Source organism: Caloenas nicobarica, chromosome 8 (assembly GCF_036013445.1).
Source record: "Caloenas nicobarica isolate bCalNic1 chromosome 8, bCalNic1.hap1, whole genome shotgun sequence".
Lineage (NCBI taxonomy): Eukaryota > Metazoa > Chordata > Aves > Columbiformes > Columbidae > Caloenas > Caloenas nicobarica.
In genome coordinates, this window is record NC_088252.1 from 23,811,503 (window position 1) to 23,827,703 (window position 16,201).

The following is a 16,201-nucleotide window of genomic DNA, read 5'->3' on the forward strand; positions in this document are numbered from 1 at the left end:
ATAGCTGGCACATTTAAATGTCAGTATTTTTCAGTAGCACTGTCTAATTTAGTGGCTTGGTGTGATTATAGCACCAGGCCCCTTCACCTGCCAGCCCAAGCGCCGCTATTCATCTTGCCGTCTCACGTCGCGCCGGCGAGAAGCCGCTGTGACCCGAACCTCGTGTCGCAGACCAGCCCGAACACCCCGATAATCGGCCGCCGTCCTGCTCTCCAGCGCAATGCTGGGAGGAGGCTTGCGTGAGCAGTGGAGGTGATGATTTTAATTGGCAGTGTGGGGAAAAAAATTGTGCCCGTAAGTATATTTGATGTATGTTGAGTGCATGTGGTCGGCACCCGGGTCTGTGTTTGCAGCTCAGGTCCGTACGGCTGCTGAGTGTTCAGACCCAGAACAACTCCAGGCTAAGCAGCAGGTTGGTGCTTTCCCAGAGCAAGACTGGCATTTATTCCGAGGTTGCAAAGGGTGTGACCTTTTAAGGATTGATGACAGCAAGGAGAAAAAAAAAAAAAACATTAAGCAGTCGGTGCTTTTCCCACTTGGTTCGGGTATGTGCGTTTTCGCCTTTGCTGAATTTCAGAAGGCGTACGGGCACTATAGATATTTCAAGGGGTGAGCGCCCTCGCTCGCCAGATTACCCCAGGCGAGTGGAGAAATCAAGCCTCGAAAAGAGGGTGTTTCGGGTCATTTTTTTAACGCCGTAGCCCGCGCTGCCTCGCTCCCCGCAGGCGGGTGGCCGCGCATGCGCACTCGGCGCCCTGTCACGGCTGCGCTTGCGCCCTCCCCGCCGCTGGCCAGCCCCGGCCGCGCATGCGCAGTGAGGCACTGAGCCGGGGGAGCGGCGGCGGCGGGCGAGAAATGGCGGCCGCGGTGCTGGCGGCGCCGGAGGGCGGCTCTGCCGCGATGCCGGCGGGAAGCGCGGCGGCTTGTCCTCCGCCACCCGGTCCCTCAGGCCCGGGTTCTTGGAGCCGGTCCTTGGACAGAGCTTTAGAGGACGCGGCGGCCAGCGGAACCCTCAGCCTGAGCGGCAGGAAGCTCCGTGACTACCCGCGGGCCAGCGCCGCCAACCACGACCTCAGCGACACCACCCAGGCCGGTGAGGAGCGAGGGCGGCGGGGAAGGGGGGAGAGGAAGACGCCTCGTCCTGCGCTCGCAAGCGCCTCAGGGCTGGGGGCGGAGGGGCTGGCTGTGCCCATCGGGGCGTTATGGGGGGGCGGAGAGCTGCCAGACCCCGCTGAGGGTGAGGCTGAGGTGATGGATTTGCTGTCCCTTCAGTCAGCTGAAGCAGGATGCGTGCGGAGGAGAAATATCCTCGGCGTGTGTTTGAGGGGGTTCCCCCCCGTTTCTTTTCAAGAGGGTGTGTGGGTGCAGACGGGGATTCCCCCCCGCACTCCGCGGATTTCTGCTCCTGGGCCGCTTCTTCGCGCTCTCGCCTCCTCCCTTCACCCTCCGCCCTTCCTCCCCGGGCCGGGGGCAGGATGGAGAAGCTGTTTGTCGCTGTTTGTCGCTGTTTGTCGCTGTTTGTCGCTGTTTGTCGCTGTTTGTCGCTGTTTGTCGCTGTTTGTCGCTGTTTGTCGCTGGGTTCTCCTCCTTCCTCTCCCCGCCGTGGCCGATGAGATCTCTCCGCTTGTTGGGGTTTTTAATTCGTCGTCTCCAGTCTAGAGGTGTTTCCTTTGTTGGAGGCTGTTTTTAAAGGAGTTCTGAGGCTTTTCTCAGTACTGCTGCTCACTGATGTGGTTTTGGCCAGGCGTGTTCTTGTTCTGATGGATGTATGTGTGACTGTGTGTATAAATGCATATATAGGCGCTCTTGCCATCTCTCATCTTGGGCTGTTGATAGTGCAAACCAGCTTTCCAAGAAGGGCGTACACTAAAGACACCTGTTTATTGTGCTTTTGTTATTGTCATTTCTGACAGTCATAGGTACCGTGAACAGAATCATGTCCCTTTTTTTTTCTCCTGTGTTATATGGGTGAAAATATCAAGAATTTTTAAGAAGTATTTTACAGAGTGCAGTAAGCAATAGGGTGCTTTTTTTTTTCCTTATGCTCCTTGAATATATTCATAGGAGTAGACTAAAAATGTATACTTTCCCTGTAAGGACCTGGATAATAAGGAGAAACACATTTAGAATCACAGAATCACTTTAGTTGGAAGAGACTCTCAGGATCATTGAGTCCAACCATAACCTAACCTAATTCCAGCACTAAACCATGTCCTTATGTTTACATATTACTGTATTGAATAGAGAGATGAGACTTGGGAAATGGTGAGAGTTTGTGCGGGATGTAGAAGTTTTCTCAATCCATTATATAGAGCAAATCTAGTTTGTGTGTTGACTGTCCAGTTGTAGAAGTGAAGTAAAAGTGGTTTTAAGTGGTGTCGGTGTGCCATTTGTTTGTAGCTTTGATTACTCTCTATGAAGTCATTGAGATTTCCTTACGTCTTTTGTTTTGAGTTGTAGCTTAGAAATAAACTAGCTTAGAAATAAACTGTAAACATTGCTTTTTGAAATTTACCATGTTAGTGTGTTGATACACTGTCAGTTAAGTAATTAAAAACGAAGTCTTTAAAATTGTCTGACTTCATACTCTGTCCTGTAACATTCTATTTATGCAAAAATCTGTCGTTAATACAAAAAAAAAATCACCCAACCAAACCTTGAGACAGTGTGGTTTGTTTGCCTGGAACACATCTGTGAATAGAAAACACTTCTTGTTATGGTATAAATTTTTTTTTTCAAAGGGTTTTCTACAAATGCAGTTGCGCAATGAGCGTGTAGTGGGCTAATCTGTAAGCAAATGTAACATATGCGCTTGTGAGGGATGTGAGCTTTTTGTTTATAACACTATTCATTTACTGTAATCTTAAACAATTTGTGGGAATTCTTGTTTCCAGCAAGGTTCCCATCTATTGTGATGAATATTTGCATTGTAGTTGTTCAAGAAGCATTAAATGCTAATAAGCGGCAGTGCATACCATACACTTTTGTGCATTTATCATCACAATGAACTTTAGAAAAAAGCTAGAACTGTTCTTAAGTTGTAAGAAGCGAAGCTCATTGGGGGGACACATTCTGTTTAAATACTCTGTTTTGAAGGCTGCTGTGAATAACTTCGTCTTGTGCCTTTTTTTTAGCGTGGTCTGTTCTATGACTGTTTTGTTTTGGATAAGACTGGGCAGTGGAGAAAAATCCATGCAAGTGTTTCTGGCCCCCAGTTTTCAGTTGAGTGCTCAGCTACAAATTTAATCCACTTCTTGCCCCATGTCAATTTCTTTCTTGTGTAACTTTCAATTCTTTTGTATGGGAGTAGCCACAAATAACAGAGTATAATGTATATGTGTGTCAAGTGTTATAAACACTTTAAATAACCCCCTAGACTGTAGATTCTGAGTGCCTTCCTGCATGCTGTGCCACAAAGACTCGAAGCACATCAGGTTGGGGGGTGTGTGTGTGGAGTTTCATAAAAATCATTGGAATTCCTCCCAAACTATAAAACTGAAGACAAAGCAATGGATATGCAAATCCTACTCCTTTTTATGTGCCAGAATAGACACCTCTCTAGTGTGGATCGTGTTCTACTGGCATGGCTCATTCCTGCTCTTGTAATAACAAAAGTAATTGCATGTCAGTGTAACTGCATCGATTCTAAAGAGATGGGAATGAATCACATCCCTCATTAATGTAACCATCATCTGGCATAGCCTTGAGCTGTAACAGAACCACTGGCCGTGCCTGAAAGCTGTTGTTAACTCAGATGAACCAGCACAGTGGGTCAGTAGGAACAGCATGTTAGAGATTAGGTGCTCGGTCAAGTTTAGTTGGGTGCTCTGTGCAGATTTTGAGGTTGATGATGGGTGAGGGGAGGATCCATGTAAGTAGATGTCAGCCATAAGGTACATATCCAAACCTTAAATCAATGGGAAGATCCCATTTCTTTGGATCTTTTATGAGTTCAGAGTTGACAGTAATACTAACTCTGGTGCTCAAGCTGTAGTCGCTTCTGGGTACTGTTCTTAACTGCCCACTAAACAATCATCAGACCCGAGTTTCTGGCAGGTGTAACTTAACTTTGGAAAAATACTTGATAAGCAGATCACAGAATTGTAGAATGTCTCAAGTTGGAAAAGACCCATAAGGATCATCAAGTCCAACTCCCTGATCCTCGCAGGACTACCTGAAACTAAACTGTATGACCAGATCAGGTTTTATGCACTTTTATTCTGGAAGTTAATATAATATTTCTGTTAGACATCAGTGGAAAAAATAAATTCCTCATTAGTCACTTGCATCGGTCACTAAACTCTCAATGGAAAGTGAATTCTCTAGTAATGTCAGAGCCTCAGCTGCTTCTGGGCACTGCTGTCTGCCAGACGGTGAAGACCCACGGAAGCATTTTTAAAACAAGATCAGTGCTCAGGGTTGTTCTTGGAACTGAGCAGGTAACTTCAGGCACTGAAGTAATAGAGAGTTTCTGGTTGTTTTGCACTTAGGCTGGAATTAAGATCACATATTATAAAATCAAAATGAAGATGGGGCCGTCTGTGCTTGAGAGCTTTGCAGTGGCCTGTCGGGAAGGTGGCTCCCCACAGTGCATGATGCAGGAGTCCGGCCGGTGTTCTGGTACATATGGGATGGCTCATGTATGAGAAATGCAGTGTAATAATAATTTGGGTACTGAAAAAGGGAAACGCAGCTGTTCTTTATGGTCATCCCTTAGAGCTTAATTGGAATTTTAGGAAGTGAGTCAAGCTTACAAAGCTTATTGATGATGAAGAATGAGCAAGCTTCTTCATTAGCAAAGCAAGGATGTGCTTCTCTTTTTAATACTCTTTCACTGAACCTGCATTATCTATCCCCATTTTATCTGGCTTGAATTACAACCCATTGGCTCATTTCATTCTTGTTCTCAACCAGGGAATAGGGCTATAAACCATCTGAGTTAAATGTGAAAGGAAGCATAGTTGCATTTTACCAGTGCTAATGTAGACTCTGATGTCATTATTTGACAGCTTTCCCAGTGGCCTGAAGCATACATCGAGCAGAAAAGTTATTTGTCAAACCATCCATGACAGCTGTAATTACCTAAACCGCTCACTGTCTCCATTTTTAAAGGAGAAGATGGGAGTATGTGGGTTCATGCAATAAAATAAATGGCTGTTGTATGGAAATCAACTAGTAGGATACTTACATGTAGTGTGTCTTGTTTCTGGAATATATTAATAGTGAAAAAGGATTGCAAGACTCTGGAAAGGAAAAAAAAAATGTCTGCTACTACCTTTGGAATGACTTGGCCACTATGGTATCTCTGTAGGTTTGTTCTTAGCAGCTTTCCATAGAAACGGTAACATCTGACCATAGTGTCAATAAAATTTCTGTAATGTTAAGTGCTTGCATGCATTTAGAAGGATTAAAGTGACTTCTTTAGTAAGAAGTCTCACTGTTATTTTTCTTTCCTGCCAGAAATTTAGTTGATATTACCTGATTAAATGTAAACCAATTTGAGAAGTACAGATGGCACATACAGCAGTGGCCATATTTCCCAAATGTTTGTTCTTAAAGCCACAACAGCAGAATCCAAACCATCCAAAAATGGTTTGAAAAAAAATCTCTTTGGGTTACTGTATCTTGAATGTAATTTTATTATGATCTTTAAGATAACTTGGAAGGAAATGGGGCTGTTCTTTGTTCAAGTCACAGACTATTAGAAGAGTTTACAATGTTGGTACTTAGATTATCTAAAGTTTCTGTATTATAAATCAAAATCCAGCATTTAATTAGAGTAGTTCAGAACCTCGTATTCAGATTTGTGTACTTTCCTCTAACCTTATGAAAACCCCAAGAGAAGTACATTGGCCAGAGGTTCTAGGAGCTGTAGTGGTGAGGAGGGAGGATCACAATCTTTCTCCAGGCTTTAGATGGTAATCTGGCCTTTTCGTTTCAGTTGCAGTTTTTGGTCTTGCCTCCTAGTTATGTCAATCCACTTATAATTTGAGTATTGCTCCCTCTTGTTTTCTTTTGTGTTATGTTTCTGTTACTAGAAAGCCTGGATCTCATGTGTTATGCGCATAAATACTGACAAGTCTTAGTCTGGGCTAATGAAGTTATCTGAGACTGGTGGTTAGGTAAGTTGGTAAACTGAGGTCATTTCTCTTGCTTTTTTTGTTACTTCCAAAATGTGGAGAGCAGTTGACTGTGGTAGTTCATAGTTTGTTTTTGAGGAATGAGTTTTGTTGTGTTTTGATGGAGAGCTGCAGTTACACTCACAGGCTCTTCGCGCTCAGGCCTAATGTTTTATAGCAACCGGGAAAGTGGAGTCTGAGCTTGGAGTTTCTAAGCCTTGTTGCAATAAAAGTAACACGTGACATTTAGAATGCCTTTGTTTAGTGAGTTGATCTTTTAAAACAAAAAAAAAGTCCCACAATCAAACTTTTACTACCAGTAAAATCTTCTGAGTGGTATTCAGGATTGCATGTGTTTCTAGTTACTCCTCTAGTCGTCCTCCCCTTCCCTGCCTCCCTGATGATTAGACTGCTTTGTTTGTGTATTTTGGGTTTGGTTTTTTTTGTTGTTTTGGTTTATAACATTGTCCTGTCTGCATACACACTCTTTAGTTATATTTTTGGAGATAACTGTAACTACATAAAAAGTAAAGAGAATATATTGAGTCCTGCAGTCACATAAACAACGAATCAGTTTAGGAAAAAAGGAAATGTCTTTGTTTCTCTTGTGGTGTTTCCAGCCTTCTTCTCTTGTGGCTGTACCTGTGCTTGGAGGTAGGAATATATTGGTGAAGTACTCCCTGAATTCAGTCATAAATACACAGTCTAATGTGATCCGAGTTCTATGCTGACGCCAAAAGGGGAGGTTCTGTCTTCATCTCCTGCTGCACAGTCACACCAGCAATCATGTTGCCTCCCAGCGAGCTGTTTGTACTCACCTGGCTGAGAACTCGGCCGGTAAGTGGTTGGATCAAACCCTTGGACAGGTCACTGCATTTTCACATGTGTGCAGGTGCCAGCAAACAGAGAGGGTGGAAACACTATGAGGCGATGAGAATGAAAGGCCTGTTTTAGCAGATATGTAAACTTAAATTGATTCGCATCAATTGTGAAATCACACCTTAACTCCATTTTGTAACCTTTTACCGCTGACTTGTAAATTTGCTGATTATTTTTTGGTAAAACAATGTGCTAGCCTTTGAGTCAGTGGGCCTGGGAATTTTTTCTTTCGAGCATGGCTCAGAGCTGAATCGCATTCAGTGAAACTTTACTGCTGACAGATTTGGACCTCATGTTTTCATTTGGCAAAATGTGTTATTTTATGCAAGTAATTTTAAACTGATGGTTTAGGTTTAGCTTTAGACTGCAGTAGACATAATTAGTTTCTTCAGTAGAAAAAACAGTAGTAAAGAATTAGTTACAACAAACATTGCAAATTATATAGCATGTGTTAAAAATAAAATTACATGGTAGCTAACAAAAAGGCCATAACTCAATTCAAGGGTTCTTTTCTCTTTAATAACTAATCAGGCTTGGATCTCATGGTTTCTGATGTTAGCCAAACAGCTTGAATGAATTGCAGTTGTGTATTTAGCTGAAGTCATGGGCTCTGCAGTGCACTTTCTTCTTCAGCTGCTATGTCTCCTTTTCCAAAGCGGAGGGGTGAAAACCTATTCACATTAAGTTTCTTTATCACTGCATTACAGTTAAAATATTGCTTTAATTCTCTGAATTTTAGATATTTAGAGAAGATGCAAAGGGTAATACATTGTGGTCTTTTCTTTATATTGTTTTGGATTGTACTTTTGTATATATGCTTTATTTTTCCCTTTGAAGTCCCCAAAATTGTCCTTTACTTCAGCCTCACATACGATTCCACATTACAAGCTGCTGCTTTTACTGACAGAGCCCAGAAGTCTCCTTAGAGGGATGAGTCTTTATTATTTTCTAGCTGGTAATGCTATTGATTTGAAAGTTAAAGTATTCACAGTCATAGTCTTCTCTAAATGTAGTTCAAGCACTGCAAAATTAGGAAACGCCTAAAAAAATCCCACTTGCTTTGCAGCCCAGGTGTTGGCTGCTGGAACATACGAGATTTAACCGTCGTCTGCTGTGCACAGAGGGCAGTGGGATTACTGAGCATCTATTCATTTTTTTCCCCCCATTGTTCAACAACCCATGTGAATGTTAGTCTCTTTATTCTGCTTATTGTTGAAACTTAACTCTGAGTACAGAAATGCATTATTCTTGCCTTGGGCTTCTCGATAGTGCTCCCTACTATTGAAAAGGTTTCAAACATCATTTTTCACGCAATCTCTGTGAAGTGAAGCAAGGTAATGTTACTGCATTTTAGATATATATATGAAGCTTGGAATCGTATGAAGTTTGAAGGCATTTGCTGATTTGGGATACCAAATTCAACACAGTGCCTGAACTTTTGGGCAATCAAAATATTAAAGGTTAATTTTTTAATTTATTTTTTTTAATGCACTTCTTAATAACTTTGGTTGCCTTGGTGGCTTCTCAGGAGTACTAGAATTCAAACCCAACATCTAGAAAAGTGGAAATATGTGATTAATTACTACCTTTGGAAAAATTATAAGATTTGCTTAGTATTATGAAGGAAGTACATGGCACTGACAGGATGCAATCTGTTTTTTCCAAAGCAGAGTTCACCAGCTTTCAGGTTAGCCATCCTTTTTTCTTTCTATAATTCCCTGCTTTTTCCCCTAATGTTTTTCAACAACAGTCTCTTACTGTGATCGGTCCTGATTTTTACTGAAATTTCATATTGTCTGAAGAAATGAACACACAAATCTTGAAAAGGAATGAAAAGTATGATGTGGTTGTTAAAGACCCGTAGACAGTAGATATGCACAGGAAATGAGCAATTAAAGTTACATGGGCATCTTTGTAGGTTGTTGTTCCCTGAGACCTGTTGTCACATGTCTTGTCCCCAGCAATATGTTACTTCAGTTCTGTCTCATCTGCCCCCAATTTTTTTTTTTAGTCTCCTTCATCCCAGTTTCCATGTCTTATCTTTCTTTCATTGTTAGTCTTGCCCTCTGTCTCAAATGCCTCATTGCCAACTCCAGTCTTCTCATCCAACTCATTAGCATGATTAAAAAGAGGAATAATCAGTATCTTAACATTTGGTAGAAAATTCCTTTTGCATCCGAGGAGAACATTAATTCTAGGGTGCTGATGAGACAAGTAGCAATTTAAACCTGCTTATTTCATCATTACTATTATTTATGGCCATATGTATTACCTGTTAATTGAGTCATAGCCCAGGGCTTTTAACTGGTCTTGGAGCTGGTGTCATACACACTATTCTCTAAGAGTAAGAGTGTCATTGAGCACAACAGCAGGACAATTAGGTGCTCATCATGACATTGACTCCAAGCTCTGCTATGGAATAAATTATTTTGTAGAAGGCCACAAATGAATGTGGTTATGACCCATAAAATATCTGCTATTTCCTTTTACTCTGCTGGCTTGCCAGGGGTTGGGTAGATTTGTGCTTAGCAGGGTAAACAAATTATCTTTGGAACTCATCTATGCTAAAACAGCAGATTGATCATTTGATCTGTAAATGTGTAGCAGAATATTCAAGTATTATGTATTGCATGGCTCTGTTCTGCTGCTGTGCGAATCATATCACATCATTCAGGGATGCCTGTGTGTCAGCAAATTGGTGTAATTACCCTTAAAAGTTATAGCATAAGAAGGAAAGCTATAAATCTTCACTGTTGTTACCCTTCACTGGTTATTAAATGTTAGCTTTCATTCTGAGCATGGTGAAGGAAATATTCATGGACAACATTACCCCTGTACCCGCCCCCATAACTGATACTGTTCATTCTGTCTTGTAGTTCCTGTTCTCCTTGAAAACACATTTTTTTAAAATCAGCTTTTCAAATTGAATTTTCAGTTTAAAGGTGCTGTTGTATCATTTATCATGAGACAATATATAACTGAAAAATTTTCATTATGATCAACTTAACGTTTGTTTGTTATAAGATACTAGCTCACAATTTTTATCCCTGCTTTTTTAAAATTTTCCCTGAGAGGAAAATAGTATTAACTTGTCATTTTAAATAAGGGATAGGAGATTTTGGTTTATTCTGTTAGTGCCAAAATGCACAGCAACTGTTAAAAATCTTCCTGAAGTATTACATCCTTCTTGCTCTTGGCTATTTGATATGGTGAAAGTCAGCAAATGGTGTTGAGGAAGAGATTTATTCTCTCTTCATGTAGGGTAAGAAGGAGGCTGGTTTTCTATTCAAAAGCATTGTTTTTACAGTCTGTTACTGTTTACCTAAATGTCTGTTCATACTATCAGAAATATAGCTTTTAGAGTATTAATGTTCTTGTTAAAACAAAAACAAACAAAAACTTAATATGAAGGTAAAGCCATAGTTTCTCTCCGACTTGGCTTGTTATAGTTTGAAGAATTAACTTTTTCCCAGGGCTATACTTTAAGATATCAAGAATGTGAGAGATTATAAAACCACACCTGTATTGTAATTATTTTGAGAACTTTGGTTGTGATATGCCATATTTTTTAGAGATTCAACTTCCAATGCTTTTTTCACATTGTTACATTCATCACAAGTTCAAGCGTGCAGATGGTTATGATCATGTTCAATAAACATGAAAAATGATAGATATGTTATAAAGAGCATGGAACAAACTACTTATATCCTAGATCTGAAACTTATATTTTGATTTTGAGGATACTTCTGTGGCTACAAACACCTCCACATACCATGTTTAATCTCATTTCAAGTTTTGTATTTTAGATAGACTAAATTTGTTGAAATAGTTTTTTGTAGGCCTTTGTATTTTATTTCCATGCCAGTTGATTTGGAACTATATTACTACATTATGTAATCTCAGAAAATTGCATGTTATACAGGGATGACAATACTTAGGAGGAACTGGGGATGTTAACAGTTGTAAAGCTGGAGACACCCTTTTTGATAAGTAAAAATATTTTGTGGTGTTGTGGAGATCATGATTCATAAAACAGTTAAATAGAGATGGGGAAATTCTTGTTTGTAAAGAAAGTTAAATATCAGGTGAAATATAAACAAAAATGGTTTTATTTTCAAATATCTTTTATGGTGAGACTTCTCACAAGTTTCTCATTCTTGCTTTATACTAACCTTAAGAGTTCTATTTTACTTCTACTAGAAGTATAGATGCATTTCTGTGCTTCTACTTATCTCAGGATAGATTTTCTTCATCATCTTGTGCTTAGAGTAACAAGATCAGTATTACTTTCAGGGCAAGAGAAATATTCAGTAGCATCACTATTGTTGCTGCTTTATCATTAGTTTTATTTTTGTATAAGCTTCAAATATCCTGTTTGATTCACATTTTCATACCCTTACTGCTTTCTTTTTGCTGATTGCTTCCATATTCATAATGAGGCTAAATGAATGTTTTAATGCTGTGTCATTTTTATAATGGATTGTCTTTAAAAAACTGTGTGTCGAGGCCAGTTGCTTTCGATATATAACCCTTCCATTTTGCTGTGTGTGATTCTTTGGGTTATTTGCTGTTCAGTGAAAATCAAATTTGTGATTTTGGGACTCTTAAGCCATCCAGTACCTTTGCCACATCAGAGCCCTTCAATCTTCCTACTCCTCCGTGCAGACTGCTGAAAGTCGTTAAAATTCAATTATTACCATTCAGTGTATTGATTAAAATCCAGGGAGCGTTTTTGCAGTGGAACTGTTTTCTACGGTTTAGGATTGAATTTGTTTGTAATTTTTTTTCTGGTACTGCAACTACTAGTTTACCTGCTGTTTCACCCAAGTTGAAGGCTTGTCCCTCTTTTTACCCAAGCCTGTTATGTTAGAGAGGTTTTGGGGAAAAAAAAAACCCGAATAGATTGAACGAATATTAAATGTATGTTTTTAACAATGCTCATAATTTTAATAGGAAATATAATAGATGGATCCAGAGGTTTGCATGTGGGTTTACAATCTGACAATAGTTCTAGCTCCATTTTCAAAGCTTTTTTTTTGTCTTTTGCTTTAGAATAATAATAATAATAATAAAAAGTCAATTGTTTTGCTAGGTAATTCCTTTTGCACCTGAAGAAGCGTTATCCGGGGGGGCTGGAGGGACTGAGTTCATGACTGCACTGTTCCCCTCTGTGCTGACTTTGTGAAGCGCTCTGGTAAAATGAAACCCTGCTCTGCTGGAACACGGTCAAGTATTTCATGGGCCGTGGGCAGCGCGCGGGTGTCATGTTCGCGAGCAGCACTTGTGCCCTTTCCTACATTTCCAATGTCCGTGTGTTAGTGTGGACAAAGCAGTTTCTCTGTAACTTTGAGATATTTTCCATTTGGATTTTTCACATGTTTGCAAATTATCACTTTTTAAAAAAAGGTTTTCTAAATATGTAGGGCTCTAAAAATACTAGCAGTCGAAATAATCATTATGAAATGGAATCACAGAGATCTCTGGGAGTGGAATTCTCATTGTGGTTGTTGGACCGTGTGGGCAGTCGCCACACGGCTTCTCTTCTGTGGCTCAGTGTTTGTGAAGAATTTGTCTAGCAGGACAAAAAGTTTTCGTTCTCCTTTATCTTCTGCTCCATGCAGTTTGTAGTGAGCCAGTACAGAGTCGTCAAGTGCACAAAGCTGGTGTTTCTCAGAAGAAGCTGGATGGATAGAGCCCACCAGCCCAAAACTTTAAAACTGACTACTGCAGTTTGAGGTTAATTTCCATCACAGCCCCTTAGGACAAATGTTTGCCATTAAACCTTGACTTAAGGATTTTCCTGAACAGGGATGGGTTTGGTTTGTGTTTGGAAAAAAATGCTTTTTCAATTGTAGTTGGAAGAGTTTCAGTTGTGGTTTGTGTGTTTGCTGCCAGGGATTCATAATGGTTTTGTTTGTTTGTTTGTTGGAAAAAAAATGTATACAAGTCAACTCAAAATATTTGAGAATGTAACAATCATTTTGATAGCCTTGCTAGTAGTTTTAGCAAACATAACTTTTTAAAAAGTGAAGATGTACGAAATTGTGACCACCAGTTCTGTAGTCCTTGATCCCTGCTAATGTCTGCGTGGTGTGTTTTTGACTGAAGGTGACTTTCATGGTTTCAAGATTCAAAATTTATTTCATATTATGAACATATGTTTTGGCAATTATTGTCGTTTATCTCATCTTCTGGCTGTTCTCTCTGTTTGATAGGGGATCTTTTCCATACATATCCTATACTACTGTTTCATTTCTTGACACTAAAGTGGCTTCTACTGTGCAGATGACTTGGTAGGACTCCAGCTCTTTTTCGAGAATTCTGGCAATAATTGTCCTATTCAAAATGGCAACACTGCTTGTGTAAAGTGTAACAGACTTTTTTTGTTAGGGATGATGTCAGCATGAGAGATGGCCTCAAGGATTCATTAAGAGAACATAGGCCTTTTGACTGTTGGACTTAATTGACTTTCCTCCTTAATAAAATGCCATTCTGCTGGAGGCAGATCAGTGTCTGCAATGGTATGAGACATATTTGATGACTTTACTGTGTAGTCCGATGAAGCTGTATCTAAGTGCTGTGAATAGGGAGGCACTCTATTAACAGAGAAATGCAGTAATAAGAGGCAGAAAATTTTATAGAAATGCTTGACTTTCTCTGAAAGTAATAGACCTTTTTATGTGTAATTACTCACTCTGCTTTTTAGGACCCTTGAATTTTCTGTTCTGGTTTGAGCTGGTTTGTTTTCAACTCTTCACTTAAGACACTCTGAAATGTGTTCACAGCTACGATATTTTTCTTTATGGTCTGTTAATCTATTGCTGACTTTAATATATCCTTCTATTTAAGCTGTCTGTGGGGAAAAAAGGGAGTAACATAATATATTTTGAACTGATTGGTGAAATAGGGGGAACATGCAAAACTAACATGATACTCAGTAAGTTGCAGCTGTTGTATTAGCTGACATATTTATATGTGAAAAAACTGGTAGATGGAGAATTTTATGTACAATATTAAGCTGAATCAAAGTCAGTAGTAGCTTTTAGGAAAGAAATATATGAATGGTAGAAATATGAAGTCTTCATTGGTTACATTTTACATTTCCAGCCCTCCCAACTGACCTGTTCCTGCCTTTATTCCGAGCCAGGTCTCCTTCCCCAAGTTACGGTTCAGTCACAGAGCTGTTGCAATTGCTGAATGTGTGAGGTATCTCACTAATACACATGAAAGCCAAAGTGGAGTGTTAAGCGAAGTGGCAGTAACATGAAATCTTCCTCACTGGCGGTCTTTTCAGGTAGAACTCTCGGTAGCTATGAACAGCTTGTTGTGGGTGGTTTAACACTGTAATGGGTGTACTTGGAGTACCAGCTTGGCAACATGAATTTATTCAAAGGTACTATGCTCCTTTATGGGGGTTTTCTAGCTTGGCTCAGTGTTGCTTAGGAGGTCTTGATAAGTCTTTTGTCAGCACTGTCATTACTTATCATTGTACACAGTCTGCATTATCTTTTATATTAACCTGTGGTATTGTTTTATCCATGTTATCTGACCCTCCCTTCCCCTTCCTTTTCCGAATAACTGGAAGTTGATTATGGAGTTTAAACTATAGACTGTGGTATCTAGCATTGTATCTTAGAGCCTAAGGAGGAACTAGTATTTATCATATTTTTGTTTTCCTGTCTTTTCTCTGAGGTGGAGTTGTACATACAGTATAGCTTCTTGGCATGAGTCTTTTCTATTTTACATAACTTCTGTGTGTGGTACCTTCTGTACAGACTGCAAGCTACAGGTTTTCCATGTAAAAATGGAAAGGTGAAAGAAATTGAATCGAAGGAGATCCTATTGTGTGTGAAGACCTTGAAGCCTTCTGAGTGCTTACTGGCCAGTCTCTGGACCATGAGAAAAATGTGCTTCTTCAAACTTAGAGAAGTAAGGAAATGAGAAGTTGCCACGTTGACCACACAGCCTTCTCTCTTACTGAGCAAACGTCTTCCCCTTGCAACACAAGCTCAGCCCTCTGTTCTGGAGGTGGCAGCTTGCATTGTGTCCTGTGCTGAAGTGTATTTTTCAATATAGCTTAGAACGATGTGAGGACAAGTTTTCTAATGACAACAGCAAGCTTTTAAATTCAAAACAAGATTAAAAAAATATGTATTAAGTGAATTGACTTTTAGATTCAGCATTCCAACTTGACCCTGCAAAAGAATGTTTTCAACTGAGGTTTAATGATGCTTGAGTGTAGTTTCAGGAGACGCTGTCACAACTGGCTGAAGAAGTTGCAGCCCTTTGCCACACTCATTCCTTTTTCTGTGCAGCCATTCATCTCTCCTCTTCTGTAAACCAGATCACTAAGAACAAGTAGCTGTAAGTTAGGAAGTGACAACCAGGTTGGTTCTGCCCCAGTGAAAGTGAGAAGTTTTACTCTAGTCTTGAGTGGTCAGATGTCTTGAAGTATTTATGGGAAAATGAAGAGATGTAAAAGAAAATGAGAAATTGTTTCCCAGTTGGGAAAGAGTGTCTGTACAATGGAGGTATATCTTTCCTGAATAATGTAGGACAAGATGAGCTTGTGCCTATGGGAAATAAAAAAAGTGGAAAGTACTGATGCTTTTGGTGGGAGTATGTCCATTTACTGGTATTCATTCTTCATAATCCTGAGTGTGAGAACTGGGAAAAGCAGATGTCTAAAAATAAAAACAGGTGAGGAAGAAATGCAGGAGGAGAGGTGAATTTCATGTTGTGTATGTTGGGATTGGGGGCCTGAATCAAAGCAGCAAATCTGAACCATGTAATGATTCTAAGTCATGGTGTTGCAGCAAAACTTTTACGAAATGAGCTGAGATGGTTGCTTAATGCTAGAAGAAAATAGAATGCTTAAGTAATGGGGACTCAGATCTGATTCAATTCCAAGTAATGCCTGCTTAGAAAATCCTGATTAAAGATTTTCTTTCTTCCTCCTGTCTTTTTCTAAAAGTTTTTGTAAAGGGAAGGTTTCAACTTGTTTGTTGATGTGCAGATAACAGCTACTGTAAGGAGACTGTGCTGCCAAAGGAAGTCACTGCCCTTACGTATCAGCTGGAGATACGGTTCATGTAAGTCCTCCCCAAGTTGGCTTCAGGCAACATTTGCAGGATTAATTTAAACAACTTAAAAATACCATGTGAGCTAACTTGACTGGTTTTCTGCCTGATGTGAAGTGGGAA

The 16,201-nt window shown here is 40.0% G+C and overlaps 1 protein-coding gene across 19 annotated transcripts in view; it reads left to right on the forward strand.

Annotated features, from left to right (window-relative positions):
• The first annotated feature begins 807 nt into the window (after nucleotides 1-807).
• LRCH3 (leucine rich repeats and calponin homology domain containing 3) overlaps nucleotides 808-16,201 on the forward strand; it is a 65,556-nt gene continuing 50,162 nt past the window's right edge. For 18 of the 19 annotated variants that reach the window (XM_065639878.1, XM_065639885.1, XM_065639889.1 and 15 more), the window contains exon 1: nucleotides 830-1,093. In XM_065639878.1, the coding sequence (XP_065495950.1) occupies nucleotides 856-1,093 (238 nt within the window). In that variant the 5' untranslated portion in view covers nucleotides 830-855. Of the gene's footprint in view, nucleotides 1,094-16,201 lie in introns of all 19 variants that reach the window. The other variant, XM_065639876.1, reaches the window with a different exon arrangement.